The following is a 19,112-nucleotide window of genomic DNA, read 5'->3' as shown; positions in this document are numbered from 1 at the left end:
TATATAATGTATATCCCCCCCATACACACACGCACACACATACAAACACACCACAGCTTCTTTATTCACTTATCTGTTGATGGACACTTGGGTTATTTCTGTAAGTTGGCTATTGTAAATAATGCTGCTATGAACATTTGGGTGCACGTATCTTTTACAGTTAGTATTTCCATATTTTTCAAAGGTATACCCAAAATTAGAATTGCTGGGTCATATGGTAATTCTATTTTTAGTTTTCTGAGGAAACTTGATAATGTTTTCCATACTGATTGTACCAATTTACAATCCCAGCAACAATGTACGAGGGTCCCCTTTTCTCCATATCATCTCCAATATTTGATTTTTTGTGGTCTGTTTGATGATACTCATTCTGACAGATGTGAGATGATATCTCCTGTGGTTCTGATTTACATTTCCCTAATAAATTAGCCACCATTGAACATATTGTTGTGTGCCTATTAACTATCTCTGTGTGTCTTCTTTGGGAAACTGTCTTTTCAGATCTTTTATCAAATTTTTGAAGTTTTTTCTTGATAGTTGTATAAGCTCTCTCTCTCTTTCACTCTCTCTCTCTCTATATATATATGTATGTAAATATACATACACACTACACATACATATTTATACATAGTATAAATATATTATTATATATATACTATATACTAATATATGCTATTATAAAATATTGTATTATAAGTGTGTATATATATATCGAGAGAGATAGATATAGTATATTAACTCTTTATTGGTCATATTACTTGCAAATATTTCCTCCCATTTCATAACTTGTCTTTTCATTTTGCCAATGGTTCCTTTGCTGTGCAAATGTTTTAAGTTTGATTAGGCTCCATTTGATTATTTTTGCTTTTATTTATTTTGCCTTAGGAGATAGACCCAAAAAAGTGTTGCCAAATATATATCAAAGTGTATTCTGCCTGTGTTCTCTTTTAGGAGTTTTATGGTTTCAGGGCTTACGTTTAGATATTTAATCATTTAGAGTTTATATTTTTTATGATGTAAGAAAAGATTTTAATCTCATTATTTTACATATAGCTGTTCTGTTTTCCTAGCACCACTTGTTGAGGACACTAACTTTTTTCTATTGCATGGTGTTTTATCCTTTTTCATAGACTAATTGACCATTGATGTGAGTTTATTTCTGAATTCTACATTCTGTCCCATTGGTCTATGTCTGTGATTTGTGCCAGTACTATACTGTTTGATTCCTGTAGCTTTGTAGTATAGTCTGATATCAGGAAGTGTATTACCTCCAGTTTTGTCCTTTTTTCTCAAGATTGCTTTGACAATTAAGGGTCTTTTGTGGGTCCATATAAATTTTTGGATTATTCTAGTTTTGTGAAAAAAATGTCATGGTATTTTGATAAGGATTTTTGTTAAATCTGTAGATGATTTGCATAGTATGGAAACTTTAGCAATATGGATTCCTCCAATCTGAGAACTTGGGCTACCTTTCCATTTTTTTGTATCATCTTCAATTTTCTTCACCTATTGTTTTCAGAGTATAGATCTTCCACCTTCTTGATTAAATTTATTCCTAGCTGTTTATTTTTTGATGTTATTTTGTTTGGAACCTTTTTGCTTTATCTTTCTGATAATTTGTTATTAATATATTCTATTTTTCTTAATTTTATTTTTGCTTTTCCATCTATACGTTGGTAATAAAAGGGTTTGCTTTTATTGTCTCAGGGCAATTTGAATAGTTGTTAGAACACTCCCTTATTTGTCTTGACCATGTGGTTAAAATTGCTACAATATTTCTTAGCTGACTTTCCATCTTGGATTCCTTCTTGTTTTTCTGTTCTGACCCTAGCTGACAAAGTTACAGAATTCAAATCTGAACAATTAGCAAATTGGCGAATTTTTGAGTATGGTAATTCAATAGGAAAAATTCCATTTTAATGCTTACCTTTCTCTAACTCTAGTTTCTCTAATATTGAAATATAGGCAAGTCCTGGTGGTGCAGTCCATTGGCCGATGTTCCTCATTGGAATGGCCCTCAAAATATCTTACTATGAAGATTTAATCAGCACTTTTTCTTTTGAATGCAAACCTTATCAGTGCCTCCATACTTCTCCCTGTGATTCCATTCTTTAGTTATAAGAAAATCAATATAGACTTTTTAAATTGCTTTTATTTTAGGTCCTAGTATAAAAGGTCCTTGTAGGGAGGTACTTACTTGGGAAAAGGCTTTGTTAAATGTGTAGGCTAGCCAAGTAGAAGGAACTGTAGACTGGAGCCTAGTTATATGGAAAGGGGATCATCTAGACACTTTGCACATGCCCCGGGGAGATAACATTGAAACATTAAAAGTCATGCCTTTCAGTACAGTCAGGGATATGGATCACATATCAAATGAACTTAAAGTTCACTCTAATGGACATCCCATTACATAATAAGATAAATACACAAGGAGAAAAATGTATTGTTTTATGACCGTATATCACTAGAAACTTGACCTAGATTACTTGGATTTGATAAAGTTTTCCTGAGGAAGTGACCTCTGTTAGATGAATTATTCTTGTTGTGACCTCTGTTAGATGGATTAGTTATCTAAAAAGAGGTAGAAAGGGGAACTGATGATAAATGATGCTAGAAAAATAAACAGGAATCAAATATTTCAGACCTTTAAAGCCAAGTTAGGTAGTTTTGCATTTATCCTAAGAGACAGATGGGAATGTCATGAGATTTGTAATTCAGAAATATTAGATTATAGAGAGTGGCTGGAACCAGGGTTAAAGTTACCTTAATTGTTCCATTGAGAGATAATGGTACCAGAGTGTAGACTTGTGGTAGCAGACATAATATCCAAGAAGCCAAAATGCTAGGTCAAGAACTTTAAGAAAATGTCTCTTCTAGGAACCCACTGGAGGGAGAAAGAGTGAGAATAAAAGGAATGAGAAAAATAGAGCAAGTCATCTTTGATTATTTTAACCCAGTTCTTACCCTGTGTCCTATGTACATATCTTGTTAAAACATCTTGGAAGTCCACTGAAATGTTGTGAAGTACTTGGCCTCCAACTAATAAAATAAAATTAAAAAAATAAAAAAATAAATAAAATAAAATGTAAGTTTCAGGTAAAAAAAAAAAAAAACATCTCGGAAGTGCAGGGAAAATATTGCTTTATATGATCTGGGTTTTATATACCTGTTAACCTTTATCAAATATTTGTGTGTGACTTTTCTCTCTTGTGGTTCAGTCACCAAGTTGTGTCCATTTTCTGAGTTTGTTTTGTGTGTTTTTCTGCTTTAGATAAATAGTAGATAAATAGAAAACACTCCTGACAATTAAAAACATTAAGTCTCCTAATGTTTTTGAACTCTTTTCAGTTCATGCTTTTAGATAAGACCAAGTTAAATCTTCAGAAAATCTAAACACATGGAGAGAATGTCTAATCCAAAGCATTCAGACATTGCAAATATATACTTTTTTAAATTTAAAAAAATTCAAACTCTTATCATAAAGTACATTTAAAATTTAATAAATAGCGTATGTTTTGCCTTTATTTTGCTGTTGTTGAGTTGCTAAGTCATGTCTGACTGTTACTCCATGAACTATAGCATGCCAGGCTCCTCTTTCCATGGGATTTTACTGGATTGGATTGACATTTCCTTCTCCAGGGGATCTTCTTGACCCAGGGATTGAACCCTCGTCTCCTGCTTGGCAGGTAATTTCTTTACCCCTTAGCCATCTGGGAAGCCCCCCTTTGCTTTTACACTTATGTGGAATTGCTGGTGCCTTAAAAAGAACTTTGTAGATGTTTCTGATATAAAATAACTTTTTTTTTTTTTTAAAGAGAGTTTATCAATTTGGCAAAGCTATCAAATTCATTTTTAATTCCTCCACCTGATCCCAAATGATTTGGAAAATGGCAAATATCTTTTTCTACTGTAAATTCTAAACTTATTAAATACATGAGTGGCATATTAAAATGAATCCAAAAATTCTTGGTTATTTTTGTTTGTTTCATCATTAGAAATTAAGGTATTTGCATTACCTTAATTTGTAATACACAGTACTGATTTCAGAATTTTCTTTTTTTAAGCAAATTTTCTCTGATTTTAGTTCTATATTATCAGTTCAGTTTAGTTCAGTCACTCAGTCATGTCCGACTCTTTGCGACCCCATGAGCTGCAGCACGGCAGGCCTCCCTGTCCATCACCAACTTCCGGAGCCTACCCAAACTCATGTCCATTGAGTCGGTGATGCCATCCAACCATCTTATCCTCTGTGGTCCCCTTCTCCTCCTGCCCTCAATCTTTCCCAGCATCAGGGTCTTTTCAAATGGGTCAGTTCCTTGCATCAGGTGCCCAAAGTATTGGAGTTTCAACTTCAACATCAGACTTTCCAATGAACACCCAGGACTGATCTCCTTTAGGAAGGACTGGTTGGATCTTCTTGCAGTCCAAGAGATTCTCAAGAGTCTTCTCCGACACCACAGTTCAAAAGCATTGATTCTTCGGCACTCAGCTTTCTTTATAGTCCAACTCTCACATCCATACATGACTACTGGAAAAATCATAGCCTTGACTAGACGGATCTTTGTTGGCAAAGTAATATCTTTGCTTTTTAATATGCTATCTAGGTTGGTCATAACTTTCCTTCCAAGGAGTAAGCATCTTTTAATTTCATGGCTGCAATCACCATCTGCTATGATTTTGGAGCCCAAACAAATAAAGTCTCTCACTGTTTCCACTGTTTCCCCATCTATTTGCCGTGAAATGATGGGACCGGATGCCATGATCTTAGTTTTCTGAATGCTGAGCTTTAAGAGTAGGGCTTCCCTGGTGGCTCAGACAGTAAAGAATCCATCTGCGATACAGGCGACCTAGGTTTGATCTTTGTGTTGGGAAGATACCCTGGAGGAGGATATGGCAGCCCACTCCAATATTCTTGCCTGGAGAATCCCCATGGACAGAGGAGCCTGGTGTGCTACCATCCAAGGGACTGCAGGGTTGGACATGACTGAGCAATAAGCACAGCATGCAGAGAGTAGGTTTTTTTCTGTGTATCCAAATGCTTCCCAGGTAGTAAAGAACCTACCTGCCAGTGCAGGAGATACGAGACCTTGACTCAATTCCTGGTTCAGGAAGGTTCCCTGGAGGAGAGATGGCAATCTACTCTAGTATTCTTGCCCCCAGAAACCCATGGACAGAGGAATCTGATGGGCTACAATCCATAAGGTCACAAAGAGTCGGATACAACTGAAGTGACTTAGCATGCACACACACAAATGCAGGTAAAGTCTCATGAGAAGATTCATGTGAGTAATACTCTCATACAGGGATCATCCTTTCATGGAGTAATGAGACTGCAACACTCCTAGGCCAAAGTTGAATCCAATCTAGCTGTTTATAAACCTGTAAGGGTCTATGACAGGTTACGGCTCCTCACCACTACCCTTCCCCAGCCTCGAAATGCTTTTATAATTTAATGTAAAGATGTGACTATGGAGATTCTTTGATGACAAATATCACGTAGCTTACTTTTAAAACTCAATGATAGCTTCCCATGAATTAAAGAAGACAAAAAAGAAAAGATTATCAAAACTAAGGAAAAGTGGAAATACCAACAAAGAAAGTGAGAAACATTTGGTAGTAGAATATTATTTAAGAAACTAAGAAAAGAATGCACAAAATTGGAGCATTGAATGTGATGTCATTACCATGATTGCTACTATTCCAAAATTATTACAGTTACCAGTTTAAGTACATTTCATATAAATTCTTGTCACACACTAGCTTAGATGTATTGGAGGTATCATATATCTAGTTATTTTAATTTTCTCTACACACCATGACATTGAGGTAAACAGACCTATAAGTACTTCCACATAACTCATCTTTTTAATCCACAAAGTGCTTTTGTTATATTAACTAAGATGTTTAATATTATTTGTATGAATGTCAATACTGAAATATTTCTGAGGGAAATTAAATTAAAAGGATTTATTTTCACTTTGAAAGTAACTGTTTTCAGGAATCTTTTAAGAGACGTATATACATCAGTTGATAGTATTAAATCTGTATGTTCAAAGGAACCTGAGCGGGATCAGCTAACTCAAGTACTGCCCCCACCCCAAACTCAGTGCAAACTTACCTATTCTTCTGGGAAAATGAGTCCTAGAAGAGTCAATATGACTCTTCTGGGTATATAAAATCAGTTTGAAGCAAAGTAAAACTCTAATTTAAGCCTCTTGTCTTACAATCTAGAGTTCTCTCTATAACTTTGCACGAATTATCCAGTCTCTTTATGCCTTTATTGTCTCACTAGTAAAATGAGAATAGTGGTAGGATCTTCCTCATTGGATTCAAAATATTAATTCCAATGAACTGCTTAGAAACTCTGCTTAGGACATTTAAGTGGAGAAATTGGAAGCTTAGTATATTGCCAGTTAGAATGTAAAATGGTATAGCCACTGTGGAAAACAGTATGACATTTCCTCAAAAAAGTTTAACTTAGAATTACCCCATGACCCAGAAATTAAATTTTTGGTGTATAAATGAAATATTTGAAAGCCAGGACTTGATGAGATATTTGTATACCATTGCATATGCATGACTCACAGTAGCCAAGAGGTGGAGGCAACCTAAATGTCCATCACCAGAGAAATGGATAAGCAAAATATATACATAGTAGAATATTATTCAGCTTTAAAAAGAAATAAAGTTTTGACACATGCTACAACAGATGGGCCTTGAAAGCATTATTCTACATGTAAAAGCCACACATAAAAGGTCAAATATTTTACAATTCCATTTTTTGAGGTATTAGAATAGTCAGATTGATAGGCTGAGGAGAGGAGAGAATAAAAAGATTTTGTTTGATGGGTACACAGTTTCATTCATTTTTCTTTCAATTGACTGACTTATTTTACTCTATGCTCTTTCTTTTCTTTACATCATAACTTCAATCTACTCATAGTGTCTTCTTCCTTTCAACTTTGGTTTGTTCTACTTCCTCAGGGCCTTAACCCCATCAGTCCCCCTCTGGTTCTGATATTACTACAAGACCTCTGTGTAAGTCTTTATTCAAATATTCAATAGAGATTTGAATGCCTTAACCTTTTACATCATGCCCATGACTACTAATGGTTGTCCTTGAGTTGAATACCAGCATATGATCTAAATACTTTTGAAAAGGGGAAAAAAAATATGCTGAACTTGGCTCCCTATGGCTGTTCTCTAAGAGTAAACCTTGAATCAACTAATACCTTTTAGGAAGAGTTAATAAATATAGCGGGAACTATAATTAGCATGCTTAATGTACCAAGAAGCAAGGATAAATAAAACACAGTCCCTCCTATCAAGAAGTTCATATGGAGCAGAGGTATATAAACACTCATGCAATATGATAACTGCTATTTGGTTATATGAACAAAGTACTTTTAAAACATAGAAGACAGTTCACGTTCCGGGGTATAGGGAATGGGACAGATGTCACAGTATGCAGTGGTATTTCAGCAGGTTTGTAAAAGGTAAGAGTTGTTTCCTCAGAAGGACCAAAGAATGGAAAGTGATGGAGCAATGGTGTTGAGGCAGATTCAGTTGTAAGAAAAAAATCGTGGAAGTATGGAGGTACGTGGCGTAATCAGGAGATAAAGCTGAAGACAGCTGGAATGTAGGCTAAAATGAGGGCGGTCATTATAGCAGGCAGGATGGGACAGGATCTCTTGTGCATTTGAAAAATAAATGTGTTTGTCATAAGGAGAATGGCCTGGAGCAAACAGGGTCTAGGTTAGGAAACTATTTGGAAGGGTATTAAAATAGTCCTGTTAATATATACGATCATCAAAAAAAAAATAGTCCTGTTAAACTAAGATCATGGCATCTGGTCCCATCACTTCTTGACAAATAGATGGGGAAACATTGGAAACAGTGGCAGACTTTACTTCCTTGGGTTCCAAAATCACTGCAGATGGTGACTGCAGCCATGAAATAAAAAGATGCTTGCTCTTTGGAAGAAAAACTATGAAAAACCTAGACAGCATATTAAAAAGCAGACACATTGCTTTGCCGACAAAGGTTCATATAGTCTAAAGCTATGGTGTTTCCAGTAGTCACGTATGGATGTGAGAGTTGAACCATAAAGAAGTCTGAGCACCGACGAATTGATGCTTTTGAACTGTGGTGTTGGAGAAGACTCTTGAGAGTCCCTTGAACTGCAAGGAGATCAAACCAGTCCATCCTAAAGGAAATCAGTCCTGAATATTCATTGGAAGGACTGATGCTGAAGCTGAAACTCCAATACTTTGGCCACCTGATGCGAACTGACTCACTGGAAAAGACCCTGATGCTGGGAAGATTGAAGGCAGGAGAAGGGGATGACAGAGGATAAGATGGTTAGATGGCCTCACCGACTCAATGGACATGAGTTTGAGCAAACCTGGGAGATAGTGAAGGATAGGGAAGCCTCGTGTGCTGCAGTCCATGGGGTACCAAAGAGTCAGAAAGAACTGAGCAACTGAACAACAGCAACAAGATATAAATAGGTCCTAAAGTTAAAGATGCTGTTTCAAAGGATAATCAACTGATTAGGTGATAAATGGGGCCAAGGGTGATTCTGATATGTACACATCTCAACTATAATCTAAAGAAAGATGCCTCAGGAAGCAACATCATTCAATTTAAATTTAAGTCATCTTTAGTTATGCATAAGGAGTATTTGAGAATATTCTCCCCCACTTCTGAAGATATGTATCTAAAATATTAGGAGGACGACACTGGGATGAAGATTTCTTCTGCCTTAAAGAAGGGTTGCACATCATTCAAGTTTTTTTCTGCTTTTAGTTTTAAGTTAAATATCAGGAGTCAAGTAGGATATATATCTCTCCTAGTGTGTAGTGTTGAATCAGTTAAACGGAATCAGCTGCAGAACTGAAAATGTTCATACAAAATACAGCGTGCCATGTATTTCTGATACCACATCACCACTAAGGGATCTGCATGAGTACTTAAAAAGTATGCAGAGACTGTGAGGCATAATGGCAGTACAGTCACATGTGTCCAGTTGTTCAGCTGCAGGGACGATGAAACCCCAGAGGCCAGAGCCTCTGCCGTGTGCACTGGTAGTTGCTGTTTTTGTTCGGTCACTTAGTCATGCCTGGTTCTTTGCGACCCCATAGACTGCAACACGCCAGGCTTCCCTGACCTACATTATAAGTTAGTAGGTTAATAAAGCTCTAAAACTGCAGTCCAGGAATTCTGCAGTTGTTATTACTAAAGGTAGGTTGTGTTTCCTTAAATTCAAAGTGTTCCTCTTTCATAAAAAAGAAATAAGAGAATATCAACATAACAATTTCAAGCAATTAATTTCTCTCCTCCTATACCTCCAGTAATTTGTAGAAAATCACACCAGTGAGGCACAACCTTTAAGTTACCTAGTAGAAAAAAGATTCTTTTTATTATTGTTGTCATTACATTTTGGTGAAGTATGAATCTTGTATCCAATATTCTGCCACACCAATGATTCCTATTTTCCAAATTCAAAAGTCATTTATAATCCTCATTATTCTTTACTTTCCTATGGTATTTGACCTTTTGAAAATATTTTCTTCCTCATCTCGACTCTTGAATACCTTACTTTTCTACCTCCTTGATCATCTCTTCTCTCATCTTTATCACTTCCATTTTAGCCTTTCCTCCTATGTATTGGTGCTTTCCAAACCTGTGTTCTTTCCTCGCTTCCATTATCTTTTTGATTTTTCTGCAACTCTGTTACTATCTCCTCTTCCCAAGAAGATGAGGCTAGGGTCTACCTTGCTTCTAGGTCTTCATTGTACTTGTTATTGCCTCTTCCTTAATGAATATAACCTTATACTAATTTCCACTTATTTTTTCAGACTTCAATCCTTTGACATATCTTTCCTTATGGAGCTGAGTACCTCTCCCACATGTTTTAAGGGATCTTCTGCTCACTTTTACAATAGTCCCTACATTTTAACACTTAAAATGGTTTCCTAACTGGGAGCCCCAGACCAATAGCATCACTATCACCTGGGAATTTGCTAGACAGGCAAATTCTCATGCTCCAAAGCACATCAACTGAATCAGAAACTCTAGTGTGTGGCTCAGGAATCTGTTGTAATAAGCTATCCAAGGGAATTCAGATACAGGATAAAGTGATAATCACTGGTATGTTGCATTTGGCTGGCTTTGATCATCTTTCGCTTTTAGATCATGGGCTGTTTCAGAAACTATGATGAAATATTTTTTACTGTGATGCCCTTAGTATTCAGTGTAGAACTGGATACATTGTTGCTGCATAGCATTGATTTGTTATAAAGCATGAACTAATAAATGAGTGAATGAATGACAGCTTTTTTATGAAATTCAATTTCATATCTCTGATTGACCACTATGTAATTTGTAGAGAGCCAAGAGTCCCTTCAAAGTCAACCTCTGTATTAGAAAGGTTGACATCTAATACCCTTCATCAACAATGTCTTCCAAAACAGTTGCACACATCTGCTTTTACAACCCTGAATGACTTTTTAACCTCTGATCTCTCATTTTCTATCAATACTATAATCATTCTCTTCATTAATCATGGAAGAACCTTGGTAATCACCTTTCTTTGAAGAATAACTTCATTCACTCTCAGTATACAACTAAAGCATATTCCCCATAGAAAGTCTGAACAATTCAGTTACACACACAAAATCAAATTAAAGCACTGAAAATTCCATCACTCTGAAAGAACCATTGTTATTTGTATGGATTTATCTAACTTTTAGTTCTAGCATATTTGCTAGAAGTGACATTTTATGAAGCATGATGTTCTGTAAGCTGCTGTTATTACACTATTGTGGGAATATTTCCATGTTCTAAAGCATTATTTTCTAAAGAGTCATTTATGTCTGCATTATATTTTTGACAATAATTGATCTATCCTAATTCAAATTATTAAAAGTCCGTCAAAACGTTTTCAACACCTCTGCTATTGCAGTCCAAGCTCTTTCTTACTCTTGTATCCTATTACAGTAGCCTCCTTTGCCAAATTAATCTTTTTAAAGTGTAGTTCTGAACAAATCACTCCAAAGTCAAAGGGACTCTCCAGTACCTTCCAAATAAGGCTCCAGTCTTGAGCAGGACAGTTGAGGGCTCCTTTTGCATACCCAGGCTCTAGGTGAGACTACTTACCAATCTCATAGAAATTCTCCTGTTTACTCACCTTTTGAATATAGCCACTTCTCTCTCTTCAAATTCTTTCCCACCCATGCTGCCCCCTTCACTGTGAAGCCTTGCTAAAATTCCATGCCTTATCCCTCTTCTCTGCTCTGTTTTCTTCTTAATTCTTATAATCATAGAAGAGACCATATATTTTTATTAAATTCACTTACTAATTGCCTAGGCTTCACAGGTGGCTCAGTGGTAAAGAATAGTGCATGAGCCATGGGTTCTATCCCTGGGTCAGGAAGATCCCCTGGAGAAGGAAATGGCAACCCACTCTGGTATCCTTGCCTGGGAAATCCCATGGACAGAGGAGCCTGGAGGGCTACAGTCCATGGGATCACAAAGAGTCAGACATGACTGAGCAGGTGAGCGAGCACTAACTGACTGTCTCTCCTAACTGGGATATAAGCTCCATGAAGACAGTGATTTTTTTTCTTGTGTCTTGTTCATTGACAGAAAATGAAAATGAAAGCAGCTCAGTCACGTCTGACTCTTTCCAACCCCATGGACTGCAGCCCTCCAGGCTCCTCTGTCCATGGAATTCTCCAGGCAAGAATACTGGAGTGGGTTACCATTTTCTTCTCCTGGGGATCTTCCCAACCCAGGGATCAAACCTGGGTCTTCTGCATTGTAGGCAGATTCTTTACTGTCTGAGCCACCAGGGGAGGCTTGTTCACTGCCATATCCCTAAAACCAAGAACAGTGCTTGATCCCTTCAAACAAATACAAACCAAAAACCTCATAATATATTTGAAATATTGAATGATGATGAGTGGACAAATTAAAGAACTGATCAATAATGAATAACTACTGGCAAAATTCTTCAAGTCCTCAAGGAAGTCAAAGCTTTTCTTCCTGTGATTTGCATACAATAACGATTCACTACCTACTTGTGCTAAGTCAATACAAATGGCCAGTTAAGCATTATTCTTTCCTGAAACCTTTTCTTAGAATTGCTGCTGAAGGTGATCTCTCTACTCTCTAAAGACTGTCAATCATTTATGTAATTATGGTATGTATTGCATACTCTACCGAGCTGGAGTTATATGATGTCCTTCTCATTAAGTCACATGCAATCTCTATATAGGCAGATATCTATTATCTTTGTTATCTTTTGCAGTTCTTAGTACATTGATGCTTGATAAACAGTTCTAAAATTAATTACCAAAAATAAAATTAAACTATTACCAAAAGCAAAGGAATTACACATGAGGGCATAAACAGATCTAATTAAAAAAAAGTTGTCATATGCACAATGGTAAGTATTCTGAAATAAATCACCAAGTGAACATTCTGTATTTTTATAGATTATTAATGCTGCACTTGCTTTGGCTGCAAGACCCAAAAGTCAAGTGGTCAAAAAAACCATGGAAATGTACAAGCGCACATGGGAGAATCATATCCATGTCCTCACTGAAGCTGTAGATGACATTACAAGCATTGATGACTTCCTGGCTGTATCTGGTATGTTTTTTTTATCTTTTAATTTCCGTGTTTGCTCTTGTCATTTTCTGCAATAGGATGATATTAAATATAATTAATTTTATGAAATATTATGAGACTTTTTTAATGATAGCCTTTCTGGAAGCAAAGTGCTACTATATAGGATCTAGGATAATGAGTCTCATGCCTTGTAATCCATACATATCAACAGTTTACACTCCCTCTGAAAGAAATCTCTATTCATGGGCAAAGGATAATTGAAATTAGTGGCTGGAAATTTTAGGCGTTTCCTGGCTTTTCAAATAAATCATCATTTCCCATCTCTTAATATAGTTATATCTCTTGATTTTTCTACATATTTTTTTGAACCAAGTTTTTCTTCGCTCAGAAAAATAAAGGTAGGAAATAGGAAAAAATAAAAATAGGAAAATTCTTTATTGATTTGAAACATAACACATACTTCAACTACCATATGTGTTTGAGTAGTGGTGTTCTAAAGAATAAAATAAGTCTAAATGTGTAACTACATAAATAACAGACAGGCTTGAAATTCCATGTCAATCCTAGATGATTCTTTCATCACATAATAGAATACAAGATTGTGAAGTTCCTCTCATAAAGCCATATTCTCAGAAACATAACTCAGGTTTTGATTATACTGTTGTAACAGCAAAGAACTAAATATTTTTAATATTTTTTATTATCTTAAAAATAACTCTCATTAAATTAATTATATATTTTTTTGAGAGATTTTCTTGGAATGTGATGATCCTTTTTTATAAAATGAAGTTTATCATGAATTTCAAACATCATTTTATATTTTTAAATGTTTCCTGATTTATTTCATCTACCTTATTAATTTCATTATATATGTATATATTCTCATCCTGAACAGTAGTAACCTAGTGTATTTTCTTAATTAGTAATGAAAAGAAAATATGTGCTAGTTAACTACTTTGAATTTGTTTTATCTCTTTACACCTAAAAGTTTGAAAATAATAGAAAATGAACAGGAATAATATTAATATGCCTTGATACCACTATTCAGAAATAGCAACTACTGATATCTAGTCTATTTCCATCCAGCAGTCTTCATGCTAGATGAAAATAAATATTTTCAAATTATTGTGTCATTATGTCCTTTTGTAGGTAATAGTTGGCTGAATTTTCCCATATTATTTTATTTTTTTCAAAAAAATGTCATATATATCTGTTCTTTTATTTTCACTTAGATAAATTTTAACTACTGTAAGCAATACTTAAGCATATTTTTGTCTATTTTCTATCTTCTGAGTATAGACTTTGCAATGTGAATTCAATCAGTACCTTTTATTTGGTCAGTCTTTTGTAATTTAGTTGTTAAATGCTAAGTTCTGTTTTTCAGTTGGTTCTTTTGGTTACAAGGTGAAGAAACCTGCTCGTGGTGGTCAATATAAAGGCAGTTAATTATAAGTCATTTGATGACACAGTAGGGAGAATCTCCTGAACACACTAGAACAGGAGCCATAATCACATGATGAGAAAGGTGGGGAGCCTGGGAGCTGAGCAGCTGTGTAGGTCCTTAGAGTAGGGGCTCACGGCTTTCCTTTTAGTGCTGGATTCACCTCATCTGGCAACCTCCGAATCTGCTCCTTTCTGTGAAAAAATTTAGCACTTAAGAATGTTTTGCCTGAGCATGTATATTATCTATGGTGAAACAGATCACCAGCCCAGGTGGGATGCATGAGTCAAGTGCTCGGGCCTGATGCACTGGGAAGACCCAGAGGAATCGGGTAGAGAGGGAGGTGGGAGGGGGGATCGGGATGGGGAATACGTGTAACTCTATGGTTGATTCATGTCAATGTATGACAAACCCACTGAAAAAATAAAAATTAAAAATTAAAAAAAAAAGAATGTTTTGCCTGCATGTAAGAGAAAACTCATACGAAAGTTGCTTAGATAACAAAAATCATTTGTTATTTCATGTCATTAGATATTTAAGATAGTAGACTTACTACTCCTAACACACTAGAGGACTTGGATGGGAATAGTCCCTGCATGTGGGAAGGAGTATCTTATCACTAACATTTTTTTAGAATTGCCAGTACAGGGTAGTGATAAAAAATGAATATTCAATGTGTTTCATTATTGTTTTAAAAATTCTCTGCAAAGAGGGCACTCCATTATTTTCTGTTCCTGGGGTGGACAGTTCTTACTTTCCTGCCCTTTGATTGGTTGTGATTCAGAGTTATTCAGTTTGCTTCAGTTCAATTGCTCAGTTATGTCCAACTCTTTGAAACCCCAAGGACAACTGCGTGCCAGGTCTCCCTGCATCACCAACTCCCGGGCTTACTCAAACTCATGTCCATTGAGTTGGTGATGCCACCCAACCATTTCATCCTCTGTTGTCCCCATCTCCTTCTGCCTTCAATCTTTCCCAGTATCAGGGTCTTTTCCAATGAGTCAGTTCTTTGCATCAGGTGGCCAAAGTATGGGAGTTTCAGCTGCAATCCTTCCAATGAATATTTAGGACTGATTTCTTTTAGGATGGACTGGTTGGATCTCCTTGCAGTCCAAGGGACTCTCAAGGGTCTTCTCCGACACCACAGTTCAAAAGCATCAATTCTTGGGCATTCAGCATTCTTTAGAGTCCAACTCTCATATCCATATATGACTACTGGAAAAACCATAGCCTTGATTGGATGGACCTTTGTTGGCAAAGTAATGTCTCTGCTTTTTAATATGCTATATAGGTTAGTCATAACTTTTCTTTCAAGGAGCATGCATCTTTTAATTTCATGGCTGCAATCACCATCTGCAATGATTTTGGAGCCCCAGAAAATAAAGTCTGTCACTGTTTTAATTATTTCCCCATCTATTTGCCATGAAGTGATGGGACCAGATGCCATAATCTTAGCTTTCTGAATGTTGAGTTTTAAGCCATCTTTTTCACTCTCTTCTTTCACTTCATCAAGAGGCTCTTTAGTTCTTCACTTTCTACCATAAGGGTGGTGTCATCTGCATGTCTGAGGTTGTTGATATTTCTCCTGGCAATCTTGATTCCAGGTTGTGCTTCATCCAGCCCAGCATTTCTCATGATGTACTCTGCCCATAAATAAGCAGGGTGACAATATATAGCCTTGACATACTCCTTTCCCGATTTGGAACCCATCTGTTTTTCCACATCCAGTTCTAACTGTTGCTTCTTTACCTGCATACAGATTTCTCAGGAGGCCGGTCATGTGGTCTGATATTCCCATCTCTTTAAGAATTTTCCACAGTTTGCTGTGGTTCACACAGTCAAAGGCTTTGGCATAGTCAATAAAGCATAGACCAGTCGTTTGTTAACCATTTACCAGCACTCAGAGCCCATCATGGAAATCCCATTTCCTTTTGCCATCTATTGGTCCAGGAGTATGACTGATACAGGCATCTGGGTTTCTGTTGACCTTCCCTCATGTTACATCTCAAAGAGTTACACAGTATAACTTAAAGTAGGAGGGTGAGGTGGCTTGTTGGCTTTAACATATCAAGGAGGAAATCTTTAACAGATAATTTCCATCAGATCTCCTCTTGGCATAGGTCAGAGTTTGGTCCTGTACCTACTCCTGGACGGATAGATGGCAAAAGGAAGTGGGATTTCCATGATGGGCTGTGAGTGCTGGTAAATGGTTAACAGCTGGCTGTAGCCAGAGAGAGTGATAGTCCTAATTCATAGCACTTGCTTGATTTCTGTGACACAAATACTCCCACATTGGCAGGTTTCCAACTGCCACTGAACTCTGAATTGGGAAGAGATGCATAAAAATAGCTCTTGTGAGCTGACATAAACTTATCCTAGCAGTTCACTGGGCTTAGACCAGTCATAATTCAACTTTTCTGACCGTCACTTACTATACAAACAAAATTAGAGATTTTATCAGCAGGAACAAATGGGAAGTGGCTGTTAACTAGAGAAAAAAAAATGTGTTTGCCCCAAACTTAGTGGATGACTTAGTGGCACCCACTGCTTTCTTGTTTCTCTGTCTTCATAATATTACCTTGTGATAGTTTAGCCTGAGCTCTAGTGCTGTTTCTCATTACATCCAGTTCTCACAGATAATATTAGCAAATAGGGAGTGTCAAAAAGGCCCCTTCCTCAGTGGACTCTATCCTTGGTAAGAGCACAGTGATGAATCTGAGGTCTTACTCATGGAAAAAGCATTTCTTCTTGAAGAAAGAAGAGAAGGAACACCTCAAGGGAGAGGTGAGCCAAGCCAGGAGAGGCATGGGTGCTAGAATGATGAGGTACAGAATTTTTAAGATAGGGCTTTTACATATTCATCTGGGTGGGTGTGGACTGACAGTTTTGATTGACAGTTGCAAGTTAGGTAACAACTGGCTCTATTGTGCATGTCTTTCTCATAATTCAGTCTGTTATATGTATGTATAACAGATGTATGTATTTATAGGCTATTTATGAACCTTTAACAGACTCCTGGCTGCCTAAGGTCACTTGAGGACACAGCTATGCATCAAGGGCACATGTACCAGAGCGGGAGTAGTCCTTGTGGTTAGTTTGCATCCACTGTGCACATAGGTAACATGCTCTGGAATTGTAAACGTCTTTGTGGTTATTTTATAGCATATCTATGATCTCTCTTGGGCTGCATTGGAGTATGTCTAGGGTGAGGTTTGAGATCAGCTTGAATCTTTTTTGACTGGGCCACGCCTAGTTGCTCATGCCTAACTTCCTACCTAACACTAATGGTTTCTCAGAATTTTCCCAGTCAAATAAATGAGAAAGAATTTAGTTGACGCTATGCATATTTTTAGTACCAGGTCAGAAGTCCTAAATTCAATATCATAGGCCAACCTATGAATGAGTTACCTTTCTTAAGATGGCTAATCATAGTCACAATCTGACAGCTTTTGTGTAGGACAGATTTTGAATGACCTCTCTGGTACTACTTTACAATTATCTTTTAAAAATATGCTGTTTGTATTCACAGTTTCTCTGTTTGCCAGGTAGAGTGACTGACTGGTTAGTTCATAGGATTTAATAACTATGAATTACCTTGAAAAAAAAATTTTCAAATTTTTAAAGTAAGCATTTCATCTTTTTGGATTTTCTTCCAGTAGTTGATAACAATGCTAAATTATTTTGATGTTTTTATAAGAATAAAGACTAGGGGTCTTAAAACAACAAAATTCTGTAAAGCAATTATCCTTCAATAAAAACAATGCATTAAAAAAAATAGGGGTCTTGAAAACATTCTTACTTTCTCCTGAGTCAATTGTTAAAAGTATGGATTCTTAGGACATCAGTTCTCCATATTTATATATGTAATATACACATATATATGTATATATATATATAAATGAAGCCTAAAATCAGTGAGAAGAGATTCTTGGACTTTACTATTTTATTTTCATTAACAAAGGAATAAATCACATTCATAAGATGTTTGCCTTATATAATGTTTTAGCATGACTAGATCTTCCAGTATGGATCAGTAGCTCTTGGAATAATAGCATTTTTTAAATAAAATACCAAACATCTTTGGTTTTTCTCTTGCATTTCCAAATATAGTAATATCATTAATGATTTTTAAATTATGTGTTTAGATTTTCATATACAGAAGTGAAAATACCAATTTTTAAAAACCATTTTTGTTTCTTGCTGTACACAGAAAATTCCAAAAATAAGTGCAATCAGTCCTTTCTTGAAAATCATAAGGAATATAGTTACCTCACAAATTTATTATATATAAAATTTTTATGTGCAAAAACAAAATGAAACAGTGACCCAAATCCACCTTCAAACTAAGTTCTCTGACATTCAGTTGTCTGGAAGAGGCTCTTTTCAGTTTAGTGTTAATTTATGTAATACTATCAGTGTCATCTTACAAGTAATTAGAAAAAAATCTTCAGAATGCATAGGTCCCAAAACGTTTGTCTTATCACTCACTACAGGGATTATCCCCACACCATTAACTGCACATTTTGTCATTCTCTGAAAACACTGTAGCAAAACATCTGTCAGAAATAGCTGGTCTGAAGATTCTTTGACCACATCAAGTTCTATCCTATGTTTAGAAAGACATGATAACATTTGATAAACTATCTTTTCAGCCTACCATGGGACCTGATATCACCAGTTATCCATGAGGGAGTATAAAAATATTTAAGATCTCTGTTTAAGATGTGAGTTTCTAAGAGAAAACATATTAACACGTGAATCAGCCTTTTGAACTATTGTATTAATTGACTCATAGTGAGCTGTAATCCCAAGGAACTGAATTTAGAAGAAGGAAACTTTGATAGAAAAGGGAATGACTTGGACCATAAGAGCTATTCAGTAATTATTAAGAACCGAGTAAGTATGAGGGTTTGTGAAGATATGGCTTTTGTTTCCCTTATTCTTTCATTTACTCATTAAATATTTACTGCATAGTTTTAAGTGCTAAACCTTGCAAAAGGTACTGGAGACTTAATAATGAGTAAAAGTGAAAAAG

At 36.0% G+C, this 19,112-nt stretch overlaps 1 protein-coding gene across 1 annotated transcript in view; it reads left to right on the top strand.

The window, feature by feature from the left end:
- Positions 1–19,112, top strand: part of CTNNA3 (catenin alpha 3) — a 1,724,101-nt gene that overhangs the window by 1,120,245 nt on the left and 584,744 nt on the right. The window contains exon 10 of the mRNA XM_065919867.1: positions 12,501–12,657. Coding sequence (XP_065775939.1) covers positions 12,501–12,657 — 157 coding nt within the window. The remainder of the gene's footprint in view (positions 1–12,500; positions 12,658–19,112) is intronic.

This window comes from Muntiacus reevesi, chromosome 2, assembly GCF_963930625.1.
Source record: "Muntiacus reevesi chromosome 2, mMunRee1.1, whole genome shotgun sequence".
Taxonomy (NCBI): Eukaryota; Metazoa; Chordata; class Mammalia; order Artiodactyla; family Cervidae; genus Muntiacus; species Muntiacus reevesi.
The sequence above is the reverse complement of the archived record's forward strand: the minus strand, read 5'-3'. Positions and strand labels throughout refer to the sequence as shown.